At 37.0% G+C, this 22,507-nt stretch overlaps 2 protein-coding genes across 2 annotated transcripts; one reads left to right on the top strand and one right to left on the bottom strand.

Moving 5' to 3' along the window:
- Window positions 1–11,993: 11,993 nt before the first annotated feature.
- LOC127094339 (uncharacterized) lies at window positions 11,994–12,646 on the bottom strand. The gene is made up of 2 exons (XM_051033181.1): window positions 12,391–12,646; window positions 11,994–12,289 (listed from the first exon to the last, which is right to left on the bottom strand). The coding sequence occupies exons 1-2, from the start codon at window positions 12,644–12,646 to the stop codon at window positions 11,994–11,996; spliced, it is 552 nt and encodes a 183-aa protein (XP_050889138.1).
- A 1,440-nt stretch (window positions 12,647–14,086) lies between these two features.
- LOC127092529 (protein fluG) lies at window positions 14,087–19,622 on the top strand. Its single transcript, XM_051031431.1, has 18 exons — window positions 14,087–14,329; window positions 14,814–15,065; window positions 15,151–15,218; window positions 15,615–15,730; window positions 15,807–15,912; window positions 15,984–16,140; window positions 16,228–16,323; window positions 16,468–16,516; window positions 16,657–16,916; window positions 17,003–17,175; window positions 17,369–17,489; window positions 17,684–17,736; window positions 17,826–17,955; window positions 18,060–18,205; window positions 18,436–18,624; window positions 18,768–19,000; window positions 19,100–19,236; window positions 19,357–19,622. The coding sequence occupies exons 1-18, from the start codon at window positions 14,168–14,170 to the stop codon at window positions 19,417–19,419; spliced, it is 2,511 nt and encodes an 836-aa protein (XP_050887388.1). The 5' UTR covers window positions 14,087–14,167; the 3' UTR covers window positions 19,420–19,622.
- Window positions 19,623–22,507: the final 2,885 nt, after the last annotated feature.

Genomic DNA, 22,507 nt, shown 5'->3' with positions numbered 1-22,507 from the left:
ACAAGTTTGGTTTTTCATTTATAATAAAGAACAATTGTTGCTCAATTTATTTGAATGATATATTCTATGCTACTGCACAAATGAGCAATGGACTATATGTCCTTGATCTCGAAATGCATATATATAACATTAATACTAAAAGGATGAAACCTAACGAGTTAAATCCAACTTACCTTTGGCATTGTCGATTAGGCCACATAAATGAGAAACGCATTTCCAAACTCCATAAAGATGAACTCTTGGACTCTTTTGATTATGAATCATATGAGACATGCAGATCTTGTTTAATTGGAAAGATGACAAAGTCTCCATTCACAGGAAAAGGTGAAAGAGCGAATGATCTTTTGGGCCTAATACATACTGATGTATGTGGACCACTGAACATACCAGCCAGAGGAGGTTTTCAGTACTTCATCATATTCACTGATGATTTTAGTAGGTATGGTTATGTGTATTTAATGAAACACAAATCAGAGTCCTTTGAAAAGTTCAAGGAATTCAAGAATGAAGTACAAAACCAACTAGGTAAGAATATTAAAACTCTTCGATCAGATCGAGGTGGTGAGTATTTAAGCCTAGAGTTTGATGACCATCTGAAAGAGTGTGGGATCTTATCCTAACTTACTCCTCCTGGAACACCCCAATGGAATGGTGTATCTGAGAGAAGAAATCGAACCCTGTTAGACATGGTCCGATCCATGATGAGTCACGCCGATCTTCCAAACTCCTTTTGGGGACATGCACTATTGACAGCAGCTTACACACTTAACCGTGTTCCATCCAAAAAGGTTGAGAAGACATCATATGAGATATGGAGTGGTAAGAAACCACATATGTCTTACATAAAGATTTGGGGTTGCGAGGTTTATGTGAAACGACAAATTTCAACTAAGCTTGAGCCCAAATCTGACAAATGCTTATTTGTGGGGTATCCTAAAGAAACAAGAGGGTATTACTTCTACAATCCTTCTAAGGGAAAAATGTTTGTCGCTCGAACTGGAGTGTTCCTAGAAAAGGATTTTATTTCCAAAGGAACCAGTGGGAGGAAAGTAGAGCTTGAAGAAATTCAAGAATCACAAAGCATAGATACACCTATGGAGAAATTAGAGCAGGAAACACAAGAAGTTGTGGAAGAGCAACCTGCTCAAGTAGAACAAGACCAACGTAGGTCAAGCAGGATACGTCAATTACCTGAGAGATATGGATATCTCATAACTGATCAAGGTGATGTATTACTCATGGATCAAGATGAGCCTGTGACCTACCAAGAGGCCATAACTGGTCCCGAGTCTGAGAAGTGGCTAGAAGCCATGAAATCTGAAATGGATTCCATGTACACAAACCAAGTTTGGACCTTGGTAGAGCCTCCTGTAGGAGTTAACCCTATAGGATGCAAGTGGGTCTTCAAAAAGAAGACTGACATGGATGGTAAGGTACATACCTATAAGGCAAGACTGGTTGCAAAAGGATATAAACAAATTCATGGGATTGACTATGATGAAACCTTTTCACCAGTTGCAATGCTTAAATCTGTTCGGATTTTACTTGCTATCGATGCATATCATGATTATGAAATATGGCAGATGGATGTCAAAACTGCTTTCCTTAATGGAAAACTTCTTGAGGATGTGTACATGACACAACCTGAAGGATTTGACATACCAGAGGAAGCCCAAAAGATATGTAAGTTACAAAGATCAATCTATGGATTGAAGTAAGCTTCCAAAAGCTGGAATCTTCGTTTTGATGAAACAGTAAAACAATAAGGATTCATCAAGAACGAAGATGAACCTTGTGTCTACAAGAAGGTTAGTGGGAGCATGATCGTTTTCCTGGTATTATATGTAGATGACATATTACTCATTGGAAACGATATCCCTACCCTACAACAAGTAAAGTCTTGGTTGGGGAAATGCTTTTCTATGAAGGACCTAGGTGAAGCAGCCTATATATTAGGAATCAGAATCTATAGAGATAGATCATAAAAACTGCTTGGCCTAAGTCAGAGTACATACATAGACAAAGTGTTGAGACGCTTTAATATGCATGATTCCAAGAAAGGATTCATACCTATGCAACATGGTCTGTGTCTATCAAAAACACAATCCCCTTTAACTAAGGAAGAAAGGGATCGCATGAATAAGATTCCATATGCATCTGCAATAGGATCTATCATGTATGCCATGTTATGTACTCGACCAGATGTCTCGTATGCTTTAAGTGCAACGAGTAGGTACCAATTTGATCCTGGTGATGCTCACTGGGTAGCTGTCAAGAATATCCTTAAGTATTTAAGAAGGACTAAGGACTCATTCTTGATATATGGAGGTCAGGAAGAGTTGGCTGTAATTGGATACACCGATGCTAGCTTCCAGACAGATAAGGATGACTTTAGATCGCAATCTGGTTATGTGTTTTGCTTAAACGGTGGCGCTGTGAGCTGGAAAAGTTCAAAGCAAGATACAGTTGTTGATTCTACAACCGAGGCCGAGTATATTGATGCCTCAAGTGCAGCAAAGGAAGCTGTTTGGATCAAAAAGTTCATTAGTGAACTTGGCATAGTTCCTAGCATTGTGGATCTCATTGGTCTCTACTGTGATAACAATGGTGCTATCGCACAAGCCAAGGAGCCTAGATCTCACCAACGATCCAAACACATACTTAGGTGTTATCATCTCATTCGAGAGATAATAGATAGAGGAGATGTGAAAATATGCAGAGTACCTACACTTGACAATATTGTTGACCCACTGACAAAGCCTCTTGCTCAGCAGAAGCATGATGGCCATACTATATCTATGGGTATTAAGGGTATGCCTGAATGGCTCTAGTGCTAGTGGGAGATTGTTGGTGTAAGCCCTAGAGGCCAATGCTTTTAGTACTTGTATCGAATTATTTATTAATAATAAAAGGTTTTTTCTTTATTACGTTTGTTTAATAAAGTCCCTAGAATAGCTAGTCTGTTTAATGTATCAAGTATGACTTGATCATGAGATCACATTAAACATAAGGACACTATTCTTAAAGTATCCGTAGTCGAGCTTTATTGTGAAGTGGGATGACATTAAAGCATTAAGATTATTATGTATATGGACTGATGATCACATCTCATGGATCATGGATAAAGAGTTATCAAGTCTTAAACATAGGTATGGATATTAGGAGTAATATTTATACCGGATTGACCCGCTATGAGAATACTGTATAGAAAGTTATGCAAAGTATCATAAGTTATTCTCATGGTGATAATGGTGTATACCACTCTTCGACCTGAAACCACTATGGACCCTAGATGTAGAGTCGAGTGCTTTATTGCTGATCAAACATTGTCCGTAACTGGATAACCATAAAGACAGTTGATGGGTACTCCACGAAGCATGCTGAGGGACATGAGTGACCTAGATGGAATTTGCTCATCCTGCATAACAGGATAAATGTCTATAGGCCCAATATTGAACTGGACAAGGATGACACGGTATATGCCTTGTGTTCAATATAGACAAAAGGGCAAAAGGGTAATTATACACATAAGTATTATCACAGAAGGAATTGTCAGATCACATGACATTTTCGTGTCTTGGGTAGCAGTGATGTGTTGCTAGATACCGCTCACTGTTTATTATGTTAAATACATGATTTAATATAATTGCCAATGCCGCGAAAACCTATAGGGTCACACACAAAGGACGGATTGATGAGAGATAGAGTAACTAAGGAACACCGTAAGGTACGGTGCCCTTAAGTGAATTATAGAACATCGTAAAGGCACGGTGTACTTAAGTAGAATACGAAATATGGTAAGGTACCATGAGCTTAAGTGATTTTGGGCATATTATAAGATATGGGCCAAAATACACTTAAGTGGGCTTTTTAGCTTAAAGCCCACACAAGTGGTTCTATAAATAGAACCCTTGTGCAGAAGCATTGATAGCGGTTGCATTATTTTCGTTTTCTCTCTCTCTCTCTCTCACTCAAAGCCTTCATTCGTACCAGCTAGCACTGTGATTGAAGGAATCCGTTCGTGTGGACTGAGTATAGACGTTGTCATCGTTCAACGTTCTTGATCGCTCCGTAGATCTGCACCAAAGGTTTCAATCGTCGCAAGAGGTAAATATTCTATCACTGATCATGACCACTCGTAAGGATCTCTAAAGGAGAAAATTTTAATTTCCGCTGTGTTTTGGATCGCAATTCTCCTTCAGGTGCCAACCCTAAAAAGCTATAATTGCAATGGTGTTTAAACCAAAAGGATATAAAGAGACGAGCCACAGGGACTAGAGGCAGACTTGATAATGAACTAACTAGAATTGCACTAAAGTCTATGAGTATAGGAAAATACTATGAGCCACTAGGTCATTCGTCCTGTACTCAGAGATACTCTAGACAAGTGTAAGGAAGATCCCCTCTCATCATTCTCTATTATTTAAGGATCATGGCATGCAAGCCTAGCCAATGATTGACAAGTTGTTGCAGCAGCGTCCAAAAGATGATGGTGGAGATGAGTCAGATGAATGACTGCTGATGGAAGTTGTAGTCCACTGAGGGGATTGAACTTGTTGAGAGGCTGAACTCCAAGGTGACAAAGGCAACTCCTATCAAGTGACCAAGAGACTTATGGCCACTTGATAAAGACAAAGGGAAATGTAACAAATGAAGGAATTTAGTAGAATAAATGTGAATTTGATCAAGCCAAAACATGAGAGTAAAATTGATGAACAAACAAGGATGCATGAACATACAAAACTATCTTATGGTTTCATTGTTAGGTAGCCCAAGATAAAGCCATGTGGGTGCAAAGTGTATTGTTCTATGTCTCTTTGTTAGGTAACCCAAGAGAAAGTCATGTGTGCGTATGAATGTGCTAATCCTAAGCATATGAAATGCAAGAGGCAATAGTCATAAAGCAGATGAAACAACACACAAAAACCCAAGGGTTCAACTAAAACAAGCCAAAGTGTACACAGGGTCTCAGGGTCCAAGATCACTCTAAGTCAAGCAAATGGCCTAAATCCTAAGTCAAAGTCCAAAGTCCAAGAGGTCTTCAATACTCCAGATCAAGCATAGGATTAAGATTAGGTCCAAGTTACTCTATCATGTTTTGATTCGTTAAGGTTAACAAGCAAATAACCAAACAAGATAAGAGCAACAAATGAATATGGTAAGATGAGGTGATATGATGATAATAGGACATGAAATTAAAGTGCATTAAGTAAATGGCATAAACTTAAATGACTTGAATTAAATGATAATAACGTAAATGGAAATAAAGTAAATAGAAAGATTAATGTTAGAAGTTAGTGGTTAGTTAATAATATCGGAACAACGATAATGTATGTGTCAGACAAGTTAGAGAATTAACACAAAGTTAATCTCAAACAACAATGTTACACATTGAGTAAAACAAAGAAAAGAGATGAAGATGGGAAGAAGTGAAAAAGGGAATCAAGCCAATTATATGAGATTATTCTATCCTCAAATCAAAGGACTCAAAATATGTCGCATCGAGGGTTAACTTATCGTTGATGCAAAGTATTGAAGATGATTCACAATCATTTATCAACAGTTTTTGGTCAAAGAAGGCTGATCAACCTCAAGTCCATCTATCAATGGTTTGAGATGAGGAAGAACACATCAACCAAGCAATCAAGTCAACTCAAAATATCAAGGGGCAACAAAAAATGAATTGAAAATGATTTAAAATTGATTAAATAAAGAAAAGAAAAAGAAAAAACCTCAAAGAGAGGTCAAAGCATCAAATGAAAGTCTAAGAAAAATGTGGAATGTCAACAAAAATATGAGAAGTTTGACCTCAAAAGTTCGGGTAAAAAAATGTTTTAAAATGATTAAAATGAAAATACAAAAATAAAATTAAATAGAAAATAAAATAAAATATGAAATAAATGAAAAAATGATTTTAAAACAATGCAAAAAGTGGCATGGGGTAGAAAATATTTTTATGAAATTATGGAAAAAAAGTTGGATAAAAAAATAATAAGGAGACTATTTTTAATGAACTTTGGAAGAAAATAAAATAAAAATAAAATAAAAAGAAATTAAAATAATTTGAACACAACGGCTAGGACGCGCTGCCTTCTGATTGGAGGGATGATTTGAATTTGGCATGGAAGCGCGCAAAGCAACTTCATCTTCAACCTCCAGATTTTGATTTTTCAAAATCATGACTCGTATTTTTAACATGAATCAAACACGGATTTAGATGCGAAACACTTCATCATTCATGTCTCCTTGCATCAGAGCAATTGATTTGCTCTGAGCAGGGAGAATTTGCTCAGAAACTCGAAGAACCCTAGTTCTTCAAAATAAAATTAAATGGTTAATACCAAAAACAAATAGCAAAGAGGTTAGGGCTTTTGATCAGTGGAACCTCACGAAGAGAATGGTAACTTGTTTGCTTGAAATGGTTACTCGTATCTACCTTCTCGATTGAAGCTTCAGAAGTCAACGATGGTGGATCCGGAAGCAAGTTTGCTGGAGGATTCAGACCAAAGCAAAGCTTCAAACACCGTCAGAAGATGCCGATGAAGGATTCTCGGCAAAGAATTGAAAGGAAAAGAGCTTGAATAAAAAAAGAGTGACTGGTTTTTGGAGGTATCGAACTTCAATGGTGGTAAGGTTTCTTTGAATTTCAAAGCTTGGAAATGAATTCAATAGCTTCCCCTATTTATAAGGAAGACTCTTCTTGTTGCTCCTTATGATGAAATTTTGTTTGTGAAGAAAGAAACTTGACAATCATTTGATTCAAATTGTACTAAATTCTATGAATAGAGGTGAATACTCTGAGAAAGTGAGTCATTCGTCCCATACCCAAAGATATTCAGAATAAGGATATGAATGCTCTCTCTCATCCCTTCTCTATTACTTAAAGCTCATGGCACACAACTTGAATAATGATTGACAAGTATTGATACACCTTTGTTGTGCTTGAACAATAGTCAAATCTATCTCCGGTGTATGACTTGTATTGACTTGAAGTATGAATTCTTGATCTTGAATTAATGTCTTGATCTTGTGAGATCCAGTACAACTTCAACATAAATTACTTGCATTATCAAGTGATTAAGGGTCTTTTGATAACTTGTATAGGCTTAGGGAATGAGCACACATCAAAGGATTTGGTTGATCAAAGTGAACTTTGATCGACTCAATCAGTGGGAACAAAAATCAATTAAACTATGTACAATGGATTATATGGTCTAGAAACCCTAATGAATTAATCAAATCATACTAATCTTGATTCTAAAACAAATACCCTAAAACTAAGGGAACATGTGAATTGCCCGAGGTTTCTAAAACCTAAGGGAAAAAAGTGTCATCATGCATGGATCAATCAATAAGGATCAATTTCTAAACCCTAATTTTCAAATTAATCAAAACCTAATTATATTATAATCTATTTCAAATTAAATGTTATTTAAAATTTTATTTACATGATAACAAAATTAGAAAACTACACAAATCATGTATTAATTTCTACAAATTAAATTGCATACAAAAAATGCAAAAAACAAAAAAGATCATATCATATAAAAAAACAATTAAAAATCATTTGAAAAAAAAATGAAAATAGTAAACAAAGTGAGAGAGGGGTGCAGTGGCAGGCCTGGGGTGCAAATATCAAATGAATGGGTCTAGGAGTGCATGAGACCCACTCCAGATCTGAGAAGGGAAAGGAGAGTTCAGACTAACATGGAACATGTGCAAAACGTGATACACATTATTCACGTGTTAATCAGACTCAGTCGATGTTCCTCTCTCATCTCCCTTCCTCCACCGCGCCGGAGCACACCACTGACGACGATGTATCATCAATCAACAAAATTGCTTAAGCCAAAACATTCTAAATCTCAAACCATGACCGAATCCAACATCAATTCACTTTGAAACTTCCTGGATTTTCCTGATCGAGCAAGAACAACCAAGAACCCTAGTTACTAAATCAAAAATTAAATGATGGATTGGAGGAATCAAAGTCCCTGATGTTAAGGCTTTTATTCCTCGACTCTCACTCTACATGATGGTAACTTGTATGCAACAAATGGTGGAGGAAACAAACTTTACCTATCAGAGAAGAAGGATGAGATCGGAGAAAAACCGATGTTTGAACAACTTCTAGGTACGGATACTTTTCCTCCTCCTTCTTATGTGCATTTTCCTTCTTCTTAGCTCTGAACTTCTTTCTTCTTCTTCGTGCTCTCAGAGTGAATGAGTGTGCAAGATAATGGAAATCGTGTCCTTATCATTGATCTGAATAGAATATATATACATCACTGTGTAACATTTGGTCAACTATCTAATTATGAAACAACATAATTATAGGAAACTAATTATGAATAATTATAACAAAATATTCTATTCTATCACACCCCCGCAGTCGAAGCAGGAGGTTCATGGACGCTTAGACTGATCCAAAAATCGTCAAAGAGAATGCGAGGAAGTCCTTTGGTGAAGATGTCTGCGATCTGATGTCTTGAGGGAACATGAAGGACGCGAGCCTGGCCACGAGCTACCTTTTCCCGAACAAAATGAATGTCCATCTCAATATGCTTAGTACACTGATGCTGCACAAATTACCAGATAGATAGATGGCACTAACATTATCACAATACACCAAAGTCGCCCGAGGAATAGGAAAATGGAGTTCCAGGAGAAGATTGTGAATCCAACACGATTCAGAGACAACATTGGCTACCCCCCTATATTCAGCTTCAACACTGGAACGGGAGAGAGTTGGCTGCCTTTTAGAAGACCAAGAAATAAGGTTGTCACCTAGAAAAACACAGTAACCAGATGTAGAATGTCTGGTGTTAGGACATCCACCCCAATCAGCGTCAGTGTAGGAGATAAGCTTTGTAATGGGAGATGGGGATAAGTGTAATCCAAAATGTAAGGTGCCCTGAGCATAGCGCAAAATGCGCTTAAGAGCAAGCATGTGTTTCGTGCGAGGGGCATGCATATGAAGACAAACTTGTTGAACAACATATGATATATCAGGTCGAGTGAAGGTGAGATACTGTAGGGCCCCTGTAAGAATCAGATATAAGTAAGGATCCTCATAAGAAGTGTCGGAGGAGGTGCTGAGTTTCTACTTGGTGTCAACAGGAGTGGCTGATGGTTTACAGGATACCATGCTAGCATGTTCAATAATCTATGATGCATAAGTGCTTTGACTGAGAAATATGCCATCAGGATGATGAGATACTGCAATACCCAGAAAGTAACTCAGAGAGCCCAAATCCTTCATTGCAAACTTAGATGCTAAGAGTGACATAATTGATTGGTGGAAGTCCTGAGTGGAGGTGATGAGGATAATGTCGTCTACATACAACAGAATGTAGGCCATGTCTAAGCCTTATCAATATATGAATAGGGAGTGGTCTGATGTACTATGGCGAAAGCTAATGGTGGCGACATAGTCAGCAAAATGTTGGTACCATGCCCTAGGCGCTTTCTTGAGACCATACAATAACTTCTTCAACCGACATACATAATCTGGATGACAGAGGTCGCGGAAACCCAATGGATGATGCATGTAAATAGTCTCATGAAGATCACCATGTAAAAAGGTATTATGGACATCCAGTTGATGAATGGGCCAGGATTTGGAGAGAGCAATGGTAAGCACTGTTCGAATGGTAGCGAGTTTCACCACGGGGCTAAAAGTCTCATCACAATCCACACCTGTAACATGTGACCTACCATCACCTATAAGACGAGCCTTATAATGCTCAAAGGAGCCATCCAAATTTTTCTTATGCCTAAAAATTCACATGCATCGAATAAGATTAGCATCACAAGGACGAGGAACTAAATCCCACGTCTTATTTCAAATAAGAGCATCAAATTCAGACTGCATTATGGATTTCCAATTCGGGTCTGATAAGGCTAGTTTAGGGTTTTTAGGTACAGGAGAGATGGTGTGGTCAGAGTGAGAGATTGATAAGTTAAATATCGTGCGGGGTTTGACAATGCCTTTCATGCTTCAGATGGTGATGGTTCGTGGAGGTGGAGGTAGATGCGGTTGAATTGATGGTGGTAATGGAGAGTTTATTGTAATGGGAGTGTTGATCGAAGAGGTAGGAGATGATAATTGTTGGTTTATTGAGGGTAGTGGTTGGTCAATTGGGATTGCGGGTGTTGGTTGGTTATGTGCAATAGGTGGTGAAATTTGATTTTGCCACTGATGTATAAGGTAATGGTGAAGGTCATCATCTGGGAATTGATAATAGTGAGGTGAAGGGGAGTGTATCTTGGTGAAGGGAAATTGAATTTCATCAAAGATAACATGCCTAGAAATTATTAATTTTCTATTAGACAAATCAAAACACTTATAACCTCTATGACTCACCGGATAACCCAAGAAGACACACGGAGTAGATCGGGATTGTAACTTATGAATGGTAGATGACAGGAATAATGGATAACATAGACAACCAAAGACTCTGAGATGTGTGTAGGTGGGATCACGATGATACATGAGTTGTGTTGGTGACTGATTAGGAAGTGTTTTACAGGGAATAATATTTAACAGGTAAGTTGCCATGTGGAGAGCATGATGCCAAAACGAGGGGGGAACAAAAGAATGAGCTAGCATAGTGCGTATCATATTATTAATGGTTCTTATTTTGCGTTCCATTTTCCCATTTTGTGAGGATGTGTGAGGACAAGAGAAACGAAAAACTAGACCATGATAAGTGAAATATTTTTGAAAAAGCTCATTATTATATTCACCGCCAATGTCACATTGAAATGTTTTCACTTTTTGCAAAAATTGAGTTTGAATGAGTTGAGTAAGTGACTTGAACGTTTCAAACACATGAGATTTTCTGCTAATAGGCAAAGTCCACAAGAAGTTTTTAAAATCATCTAAGAATAAGACATAATATTTATGACCAGCAGAACTTAAAATTGGAGATGTCCATAAATCACTATGTAAAATGTCAAAAGGCATCAAAGTCATAGTTTGAGAATTAAAAAAATGGCAATTTAACCTGTTTGCCTAAAACACAATAGTCACAAACGGCAGAAGAATTAAAAGGTTCACAACATATGAACTTATTTTTGCGAAGGGAATTCAAAACAGACATGTCATGATGACCAAGACGACTATGCCAAAGACTGGATGTGAGATCGGAAAAACTGGGAGGAGTGGTAACTGGATAAAGATCTCCACGTCTGTCACATATGAGAAGGGTGACCCCCGTCTGAAAATCAGAGGCAGTAAAACCAAAAGCATCAAAGGAAACAGAAACATTATTGTCAGTGGTGAGTCGTCTCATAGAAATTAAATTTTTAATAATTTTCGGGGCATGCAGGACATGGTTAAGATGAAATGGTTGGTGAGATGTGGTTATTTGTGTGTATCTGGTGCCGTGAATTGGAATTTTGTGGCAACTGCCTACAATGACTTTCTGATTTGAATTACTTACTGGAAAATAAGACAAGAGATTACCTTGTGATGCGGCTGTGTGAGATGTTGCGCCCGTGTCCATGTACCACTGATTGTCAGGAGTGTGGAGTGACATGGTGTGCATTACGGTATCAATGTCTGTCGGTATCTAAGATGAGGTAGAGGTTGCATACACCTGAGGACGTTGTCCTAGAATGCCTGACTACTTAGGAGGACCGATAGGGTGTGTCCATTGAGAGGTGGGATACGGACACGATGGCATAGTCCATGGTGGTGGAGTCCAACCCCATGGTTTCCAGATTGGGTACTGGTATTGATGTTGCCAAGGAGGAGCGGGCCAAGGTGAGAGAGCGCTGGGAGCTCCAGACTGAGGTGCACTACGGTTACCACGTCCCCCTCCACGACCCTGGTTGCCACGAGAGTGAGAATGGTTGTCGGGGCGGCGGTTGCCACGCTGAGAGGTGTCTTCAGTCGGTTTCGGCTGAGTGGTGTGAATAGCAACATGAGAGCCTATGTTTGCCATCTTAGCCATATTGGCTTCTTCCAAAGGGAGCATGGAACGAGCCTAATAGAATGCCGGAAGAGGGTTGCTCTGGCGAATCAAAGTAGCAATACTACGGTAAGCTTCTGGGAGACCAGAGATCAGCTGAAGGACCAGACGATGATTGTTGACAGGGGAGCCCACAATTCTCAACTGATCAGAAAGCATCTTAAGACGCTGACAGTAAGCTGATACATTGGGAAAATCTTCCATACGAATGTTAGAAAACTCTTGCTCAAGAGTGACAGCTCGAGCATTTTGGTTGTCTTGAAAAATATCTTCCAAGCGATTCCATGTTTCCATTGCAGTGGAGTTGGGTTCTAGAATAGTGGTCAACAAATCGGTAAAAATAGTGGAATAAATCCACTGAAGAACGGTGGCATCAAGAGTGGACCGATGTGATGCAGGACTCGATATGAACGAGCATGGATGCGGAAAAGCTCGGCCCAGGTGTCATATTGATCTTTTTGCATCTCAAGAATAATAGGAATGTGGTTCCTAATATTGGAGACGACAGGAGAGAGATGAAACTCCGATTTGGAACCTCGAAACATGGTGTTCTTAGACTGACCAGAATCACTAGTATCGGCGGATTTGTGGGTATCGACGAATTTGTGGGTATCGGCGGATTTGTGGGTATCGGTGTCACTATGTTCTGAATGGTCTGATTCAGACATGGCTGCAGGTGTGACGACGGCGACGCAAACAGAGGTGGAAGGCGAGAGAATAAGGTGGTTCTCGTGTTTGGCCGCGGCGGTACAGAGTACGGTAGTCCTGTTGCGGCGACAGACTTTAAGGAGGGAGAAGAAGCATGCGACGACAGACTGTAATGAGGAGAAGAAGAAACACGTTTCTGCGTTTGCTTTTTTTTAGAGAGAGAGATCAATTAGGATTGATACCATGTAAGATAATGGAAATTGTGTCCTTCTCATTGATCTGAATAGAATATATATACATCAATGTGTAACATTTGATCAACTATTTAATTATGATACATCATAATTATAGGAAACTAATTATGACTAATTATAATAAAATATTCTATTCTATCATAGTGGAATAGAGCCGTGAAGAATTTTTAGTGGGACATAATCTTGATATTATGTACATTGAGAAGAATTTTTTTGATAATACATTTAACATACTAATGGATGTCCAAGAAAAAACAAAAGATAATTAAAAAGCATTATTGTCCAGGAATGAGAGAAATATAATTTCTTTTTACATATTTACTTGTCAAGGAATGAAAATGCGTATTTTAAAATAAATTAGGCAGAATACTTTAAATATATCTTGAGAAGTGGGGAGGGTAGTTTACTTTAAAATTTTAATTAATATTGAATATTAAAACGTGACAAAAGGGTTGGATAATGGTGGAAGAAAGAAGACACTATAACTCATGTAATAGGATTGCACTATTGATAAGGTGTAGATGTCAAAGTTGGTGTCATTATAGCATTTTTCTTCAATAACACCCTCAAACTTTGGCATCATGGTAAATCAATCACCAACAAAACAAAAAACAAAAGAGAAGTAATCTAAAAAATCTACTTTTTTAATTTATTTAATAATTAATGTATTTAGAGATCAAATTCATAAATTATTTTATAAATTAAAAAAAAATTATAATAAAAATTACAGAAATCAGAGATATGATAAAATAAGAATCTTGTTAAGGACATAAGTTAAAAAGTAATTAAAAATATAAATTTTTATTAAAAACTAACATATTAATTTAAAAAAGTTAAATACATAATATATAAAAAATTATTATATTAAGTAACTTAATTTGTATATGTAATGCATAAAATATCATTCTCTATAATAAAATACTATATGTGTAATGTAATGTATTTCCTACACATAACACATATAGTTAGTTTAAATTTAAAATTTGTTAAATAATAAATATTATTCGAATTTTATTTTAAATTATCTCTAATCTTGCAGTATATAATAAGGCTATTTCTCTATAGATAAATTTGTTAATTTTCTTTATAACAAATAATTTAATGGATATGCATTAACAACGACAAAGTTAAATAATGAATTTATATGATATACACTTATTTTATATAACACTGCATTCGGTGCATCTTTTAATTATATTTTTCATACGTGTTAAAGAATTAAAGTAAAAGAAGAAGTTGAATATAGTCAAACGAGAAGAAAAATCTGACAACTTGAGAGAAGAGAAAATGGATTTGAGTGAGTTGAGAAAAGCGATAGAGGAAGTTGAACTTGTCGATGGCCATGCCCACAACTTGGTTGCACTTCACTCCAATCTTCCATTCATTCATGCCTTTTCCGAAGCTCAAGGTGATGCTATCGTTTCTTCACAACACTCTCTATCCTTCAAGGTATTACTTCTTTTTCAACTCATTCATCAAACGCCATATTGCACTGTTGAAACATTTTTTTTTAATTGTTTCATGCTATGAACATGAAGGTATATAAAAGTCAATGATATTGCTTATGTGTGTCTCAGAGCTTAGTTTTTGGAGGCCGTGTATAGATTAATAGCTTAACGGTTTAAATAGAGGTTTTATTCAATCACGATTTAGTGGTGATAATATTTTAAGAGGTTTTATTTAGTTATGGTTAACTGTGACAAATCTCGGACCCTGTGCATAGTTCGCCTTGCACATTCTCAGAGACGGTCATATGTGTAGTTTGCAGTTCAAAGTTTGTTAAACCTTATTATTTGTGGAAGTTTAAATATTCTTCTGTCATATGTGTAGTTTGCACTTCAAAGTTTGTTCAACCTTGTTCTTTATGGAAGTTTAAATATTCTTCTGTCTGTGGAATGTTATTATGACAGTATATAATATATGTAATGTTCAGAGAAATCTAAGGGATTTAGGTGAGCTGTATGGATGTGAGTCATCTTTGCGAGGTGTCGAAGAATACCGAAGAGTCTCCGGACTGGAATCCACATGTTCGACGTGTTTCAAAGCTGCAAGAATCTCTGCCATACTCATGGATGATGGGTTAGAATTGGACAAAAAGCAAGATATAGAATGGCACAAGAGTTTTACACCTTTTGTTGGTAGAATCTTAAGAATTGAAAAACTGGCTGAGAAAATCCTTGATGAAGTGAGATGTTTTTTAGACATTGGTTTTTGATTTTCTTAATATATACTTTAGCAACTGTTTTCATAATGTGTTATACTCTTTGTAGGATTTTCCAGAAGGTTCTCGCTGGACATTGGATTCGTTCACCAATGCTTTTGTCTCAAAGTTGAAATCATATCCTTCATATGTACTGTATTACTATTAGCAAGATTTTAATAGCGGTGGCGGGTGCGTTGCGTTTTTCGTGATTTCAGTCGTTACAGGTGATGTGAGATTGATTGCGGTTGTCGCGGTGTGAATTAATCACAATTTCTTTTTCATCATAAAAACAGTACATAACAGTATCGGTATTGGCACCTTCCGATACCACTTTGTCGCGGCCTTTTCGCAGTAACGGACCGTTTTTTTAAACCTTGACTACTAGTACTAGTATTGTGAACTCGTGTAATGCACAGGTTGAAGTTCGTTGAAAGAATTTAACTTAGTTGTGATATGTAATCTGTTGTGTTTAGTTATTTAGCAGCAACAATGTTTAACAATAAATTACAGTATTCCTTAGCATCATTTAACGGTGGCTGGTGAGATTTTTGGATTGAAAAGCATAGCTGCGTACCGCAGTGGCCTAGAAATCAATACAAATGTGACTAAACAGGAAGCCGAGGAGGGTCTCACACAGGTGTTACTCGGTGAGTTGAATATGAAAATTGGTTTTAAAATGCTGTGTCTCGTCGTATTCATATACTAATCATTCTACATTTTCAGCCGGGAAGCCTATCCGTATTGCTAACAAAAATCTTATCGACTACATCTTCTTGCAAAGTTTGGAAGTTGCTCAATCCTATGACTTGCCAATGCAGATACACACAGGGTAATGAATGGTTTTCGATTGTCTGTAACACTACTTTTACCTAAATGCTAAACTTTCCTTTCTGCAATTAGGTTTGGGGATAAAGATTTGGATATGCGACTGTCGAATCCTCTTCATCTCCGTTCAGTTTTCGAGGACAAGAGATATTCAAAATCTCGGATTGTTCTCTTACACGCATCCTATCCATTCTCAAGGGAAGCATCATATCTAGCATCTGTGTACTCCCAGGCAAACATTTTATAACTTAGTTAGTTGTGTTAGTAGTTTTGAATATGTATTACATGTTCACTCACAAGTAACAATCTTCTCATTCAGGTTTTTCTTGATTTTGGGTTGGCAATTCCAAAGCTTAGTGTACATGGCATGATTTCATCACTGAAAGAGCTTTTAGATCTGGCTCCAATAAATAAGGTAACATTATAAGCAATTCTAAGAATTATTCACAATTTTCATATAAATGTATCTTGCATAATAGCCAAAAGAATATATGTACATAATGGATTGGTTTATTTGAGCTTATTTCCTTGTCTCACGAAAACGAACTTTGTATTGCAGGTGATGTTTAGTACCGATGGCTATGCGTTTCCTGAAACCTACTACTTAGGTTGGTTTACTTAACCGAAAATGAAGATTATACTTGAGTCCATTCTTGTGATTGTGGAATTATTGCTTGAAGTTTTTGTCTGAAAGATGAGTGCCACAGTTCTTTTTTCTTGCTTAACATAATGAGTTCTGTATTCATAGGTGCAAAGAAGTCCCGCGAAGTTGTTTTCTCGGTTCTGCGTGATTCATGCATTGATGGAGATCTCTCAGTTTCCGAGGCTGTGGAAGCTGCAAAAGATATCCTAGCTAGAAATGCAATCAATTTCTATAAGATTAATATTTCTAAGAGTGCTGTTAGTGCACATAATATCCTACCCCTAAATGTGATTGATGACTTAGAGAGTGATATTTCATTTGTTCGTATAATATGGGTCGATAATTCAGGACAACAAAGATGCCGTGTGAGTTCTCTGTACCCTGTTCGTGTCAATGTAGAGATGTTTTATATTTATATTATTTTCTGAGGTGCTGCGCAATTTTGTTTCAGGTTGTTCCTAAAAAGCGTTTCAATGATGTTGTTACGAAGAATGGGGTTGGTTTAGCGTTTGCGGTTATGGGAATGACTTCTTTTCTTGATGGACCTGCAGCTGGGTCTGGTTTAGGGGCAGTTGGCGAAGCAAGATTAACGCCTGATTTGTCTACTAAAAGGCCAATTCCTTGGTACGCAAGTTTTTTTTATATGGACTTGAGATTTCTTACTATTATAGCAATTTCTTTTATAAAAATGAAGTGCGAATACATCACTACAAAAAAATCAAAGATAACCAGTTGATTCCATTCCTTGTATAGCAATCGATTCTCAAGTTTTTCCGAGATAATGTTTTTCAACGAAATTATCATTTCTTTATTATAGGAGCAAGAAAGATGAAATGGTTTTAGGTGATCTGAATGTTCAACCGGGCCAAGCATGGGAATATTGTCCAAGAGAAGCTTTAAGAAGAGCTTCCAAAATTTTGAAAGATGAATTTGACTTGGTATGTTGCACATCTGATGTTATTTAGAATTTATTATCGTCTTTAACTTATCAGAAATGATATTTTGACAACAGAAAAGTGGTTGTGTATGGTATAGTGACTCGTTTTTGGTCACATCAACAACTTTGTTGAGTGCAATTTTAATCGGTTCCGGATTCGTGATGTTCAAATAACAATTTATATTCTGCTTCTAGGTAATGAATGCAGGATTTGAGAATGAGTTTTTTCTCTTGAAGAGCCTAACAAGGTACATCATTCAAAATTATCTTGTGATTTGATTAAGTAAAACTTTTACAATGCCAATTATTCATTATAAACACGAAGAAAACCGTTCAGGGAAGGAATAGAAGAATGGATACCATTTGATTCGAGTCATTACTGCTCCTCGTCAGCGTTTGATGCTGCTTCCACAATACTTCAAGAAGTTGCTTCTGCTTTACATTCTATCGGCATTCAAGTAGAACAGGTAAATATCAAGTTGCTTCTGTTTCCTCATTAGCTTTTCTTGAAAAATGCTTAAATAGTAACCTCTATTTTCTAAACACATGTGGCCCATTTTCCATACTGCAGTTACATGCAGAAGCTGGAAAAGGTCAATTTGAGTTGGTTGTAGAACATTCTGTTTGTACCAAAGCTGCAGACAACTTAGTTTACACGCATGAAACTGTTAGGGCAATTGCTAGAAAACATGGCTTGCTCGCAACTTTTATTCCAAAGTAAGTCATCATCTATGAAGCACGGATACTGAAAACACGACACTGACACGTCGACACTAGTAATAATTTAAAAAATGAATAAAGTAAAAGTAATAAAAAATGTTGGCGTCGGTTTCAGACACCAGACACTAACATGGACACACCTTTTGTCACCATCACCATGCTCTTTGAAGCAACATACTTTATACTTTTTGGAAGTGTATAAAAGTGTTTTCTTTGTGATTTTGAAGGTACAAGTTAGATGATATGGGTTCTGGAAGCCATGTGCATCTAAGCTTGTGGCAGAACGGTCGAAATGTTTTTATGGCATCTGATGGATCATCAAAGTATGGAATATCAACCTTGGGAAAAGAATTTATGGCCGGAGTTCTTCATCACCTTCCTTCGATTTTGCCGTTTATAGCACCACTTCCTATCAGGTTTGTGCTATCTATAACAACTCATTCTCCTAAGTTATGCTCATGTGATTTCTTACATCAGAGAAGCAGCGAATGAGAACTTGAAGTCGGAACACAAATTATGTTTCTGTGTTTTCTTACACGAGTACTCAATTTGATTGCAGTTATGATCGGTTGCAGCCCAACACATGGAGTGGCGCATACTTGTTCTGGGGAAATGAAAATAAGGAGGCTCCATTGCGAGCTTCATCTCCGCCTGGAATTCCTAACGGTTTAACAAGTAATTTTGAGATTAAATCATTTGACGGTTCCGCAAACCCGTACTTAGGCTTAGCTGCTATACTCGCTGCTGGCATTGACGGGCTTCGTAAGCATCTTTCTCTTCCCGAACCTGTTGGTAAGATGATATAAACTACAAGATTTTATTCCTAATTTGTTACCATTTTCATCACTTTTTGATTATCAGATTACACTTGTTATATCATGTATGAAACAGATACAGATCCAAATCCTGAAAACCTTCAGAGATTACCGAAATCACTTTCGGAATCTTTGGAAGCTCTCGATAAGGCTGACTTCCTTGAGGAATTTATTGATGTTAAGTTGCTGACTACGATAAAAGCAATACGAAAGGTATACTAATTCCTTAAGATATGAAAAACTCTTTACCACCATCCCTTTTCACTTTTAAGTGATTCTCTCAGCCAAACTACTATTTTTGATTCTTAACTAAAATGTGACTTATTATGGCAGGCTGAAATTGATCATTACTTGGAGAACAAGGAAGCACACAAGCAACTCATACACCGTTATTGAGCTACTTGTCTGTTTTTCCTATGCAAAACTGCTCAGAGGGCATTATTTAGATTCTGGAGAATTTTTCACATTCTGACATTTTTCATGGTTTGAATTTACATTTCTGTCTTAAAACGGACTATATTTCTTCTTGTGAATTTTGTGGTCCTTCTTCTTGCAGAGGTGACATATTAATTTAATAAGTGGCAATGATGTGTCAATCACACTATGGTTCCAATTAAGCAATATTTGAAATGTTATTTAATTAAAATTAAAAATTAATATTAAAAGTAAAATAATACAATTAATATTACAGAACATCTTAAGTTACATTTTATAAAACTATCATCTTATTTGAAGTTCCCTTCATTCAAAATATCGAGACAATATATTAACAATATAATAATTGGGAACGCAGTATGGTGCAACATCACCTACGTGTGGAGAGTTGTAGTTCAATGAAAGGGAATTCATTGATTCAAGTAGCCAATAGTATACGACAGTCTCATATAAACTCTTTCAGTTCAGTGTCTTTTCTAATATTACCGATAAATTTTAAGTACTTTAAGTCAGATTCTCCTGAGTATGAGATCCTCTCACTTTTACTCCAACACTTTCTCAAGTGGTTGTAAGAAAACAATTATACGTGGGGTGCTTTAAATCACAATTAGATACCAAAGAATCTATAATTATAAGAAAGACTCAAGTTTGAGTATTACACAAGAAAACACATTGACCTCATTATCTTCAAAATAATCGTTATCTGTGTCGGATAAACTATTTATTTCATCTATCTCGACATAAGCTACTTTTTCTTTTTTATGGTACTTATTTGATCTGGCCTTTTCACCCTTCAGGCGCTCAAGCTGTCGTACCATGTCTTCTAGTTGGGCCATATCCCTAAGGTACTGAGTATCTAGTTTTTTCTTGATGGAATAGTCTAGGTCACCAGCAGTCATTTCGACTAACTCATGCTCAAGGATTTGCGTAAAACATCTTGCTTTAAAAAGTCTAAACCTATTCAGATAATCGTTAATCGACTCAGGCATCTTACGCTTAACACTGACCAATTTCTTAAGGCTAATTTTTTACTGACTCATACAAAACAGCTCATGAAACACTCACTCTAATTGATTTCAAGTATGTATGGAATTAGGGGGAGTGTTGTGAACCATGTAAAAACATTTTTGTTATAGAATTTGAAAAATATTTCATCGTTAAATTCTCATTATTAACTATATCCTTGACCTCGACATGGTATCTAGTCACATGCTCGACTGTTGATTCGTTAGTCTCACCAGAAAACGTAGTAAATTTAGGGACTTTCCATTTCCTGGGGAGTTCAGTTTGTCGAGCATATTTCGACAACGGAAATATGTAATCAGGCATATGAAGGTTAATTTTGAGGTCTTTTGGGCCAAAATCTGTTCGTCCATGTTCTTTATATTGTTTTGTCCTCCAAAGTTATTTTGTTGGACATTTTGAAGTACTTGGTCGACATCCTGGTTTCTGGGCACCATAAGACCATTCTGGAATTGGTTCCTCTCGACCATCTCCGATGGAGGTTGCTAGACTGGGACTTGGTTAACAAGTGAAGGCACAACAGGCGTTGGGGGCGTAAAAAAAATCAGCAATCCTGCCCATTTGATGGGCTAACTGCTGATAACTTTGGATGGTGTTCGGGATCAAAGGGTTAAACACCGTACATATTTCTTATGCCAGCATATTTACCATTTCATGGTTACTTTCGCTCATTTGTTGCCTCATGGTCGCTAAAGAATTGGTAGTAAACGTTGGAATTATGGGAGGAGCATATCGGAATCCCCCTTGTGGTTGCCCATTTCGACCAGGGTTGCTTATGGAAGATCCTAATGTCAAATGTGAATTAAAGGGTGACGCTATTTTTGAAGCATTATCTGAAAATGTTGAAGCACTGTGTAAGTCCGCCATCATGATATTTGACATGTCATAAGGGTAATCCCTAGTAGTTAGAGGCATAGTAAAACTTAGGAGATATGGGGGGTTATTATCCCCAATAACTGTCGCAGTTGCCCTGGGGGAGGCTGATACGCTTGTTACCTGTGGTAAAGTAACCACAACCCCTGGCATCGACGCTGAAGTCAAAACCAGATTTAAAATAGGGCTTGTAACTCTGATGGTGTTCATCGTCCATGTCGTACTAGCGGTTGTTGTGAATGGTGGTTCTGAGTCTATAGTATCATTTTGACCTCGAGAAATGTTCTTTGGGTTAACCATTGCTGCTAAAATTATACTACTCCTCAAACGAGTGTGATCATAGACATTACTCCTCAAACGCATACGTTAATGGAAATTGAAAATGATAACAAATGAATAAAAAGTATGACGGTTTCTTCAAGAAAAATAAATTTTTTCACAAAAACATGTGCGTCCCACTGGGCGTGCCAATTTGTTCGCAAGTATTTTTAGCGAAGAATCATGAGTTTGAAAGTATTTGAGATTAACTCGAAAAATCATGGGATCGATTTTGTGTGAAAAATGTTATTGTGACGTAAGTGTAAGACGTAACTAAAAATTTCTGGTTGCAGACAAAGTGAAAATAAACTTTAAAGACAGTAAAACTTATATTAAAGTAAAAAGAACTTGAAATAGACAACATTAAATAAAATGCAGTAAATGACAAGAAAATAAAGGTGTTTCAATTAAAAAAACATAAAAGTACAAAATTGAAAGGGGACACAGGCTCACATAATCGCTCATAAATTGTTTCACTCTTTGACTTGGGTACTCCAGTTCTAAAGAGAATATATGTGAAAACTTGCGAACCATTATTATAATACATGAGTCTGCTATACATACTAACTAGGAATAATTCCCTTCGACAGTTTAACTCTACAGAAACTAACATGTTATTCAAATGCATGCAACTTCTGTCTTCACATCTTGCCACGTTCTCACGGCTTTGAAACTGCTGAAACCATTATCCCACGTTCTCTAACTATTTAGAGGCTAGTAATTTCCTCCTCGGACTCCTCGATCATCAATCCCCCTGCCCTTCGGCGCTGCCATCGATACATCAATACCCATCGTGTCTCCGTTATGATGGCATTTAGGATCTGCCTTACATCAG

The sequence above is a fragment of the Lathyrus oleraceus genome, chromosome 6 (genome assembly GCF_024323335.1).
Source record: "Lathyrus oleraceus cultivar Zhongwan6 chromosome 6, CAAS_Psat_ZW6_1.0, whole genome shotgun sequence".
Lineage (NCBI taxonomy): Eukaryota > Viridiplantae > Streptophyta > Magnoliopsida > Fabales > Fabaceae > Lathyrus > Lathyrus oleraceus.
The sequence above is the reverse complement of the archived record's forward strand: the minus strand, read 5'-3'. Positions and strand labels throughout refer to the sequence as shown.

What these genes read in the sequence shown, in the direction of transcription:
- LOC127094339 (XM_051033181.1), bottom strand. Translation starts at nt 12,646, where the DNA reads ATGTCTGAATCAGACCATTCAGAACATAGTGACACCGATACCCACAAA. An exon ending in GCTTTTCCGCATCCATGCTC is followed by an intron (nt 12,290 to 12,390) that starts GTTCATATCGAG and finishes CCACTATTCTAG; the next exon opens with AACCCAACTCCACTGCAATG.
- LOC127092529 (XM_051031431.1), top strand. Translation starts at nt 14,168, where the DNA reads ATGGATTTGAGTGAGTTGAGAAAAGCGATAGAGGAAGTTGAACTTGTC. An exon ending in TGAAAGATGAATTTGACTTG is followed by an intron (nt 17,490 to 17,683) that starts GTATGTTGCACA and finishes TTCTGCTTCTAG; the next exon opens with GTAATGAATGCAGGATTTGA. An exon ending in CGATAAAAGCAATACGAAAG is followed by an intron (nt 19,237 to 19,356) that starts GTATACTAATTC and finishes TTATTATGGCAG; the next exon opens with GCTGAAATTGATCATTACTT.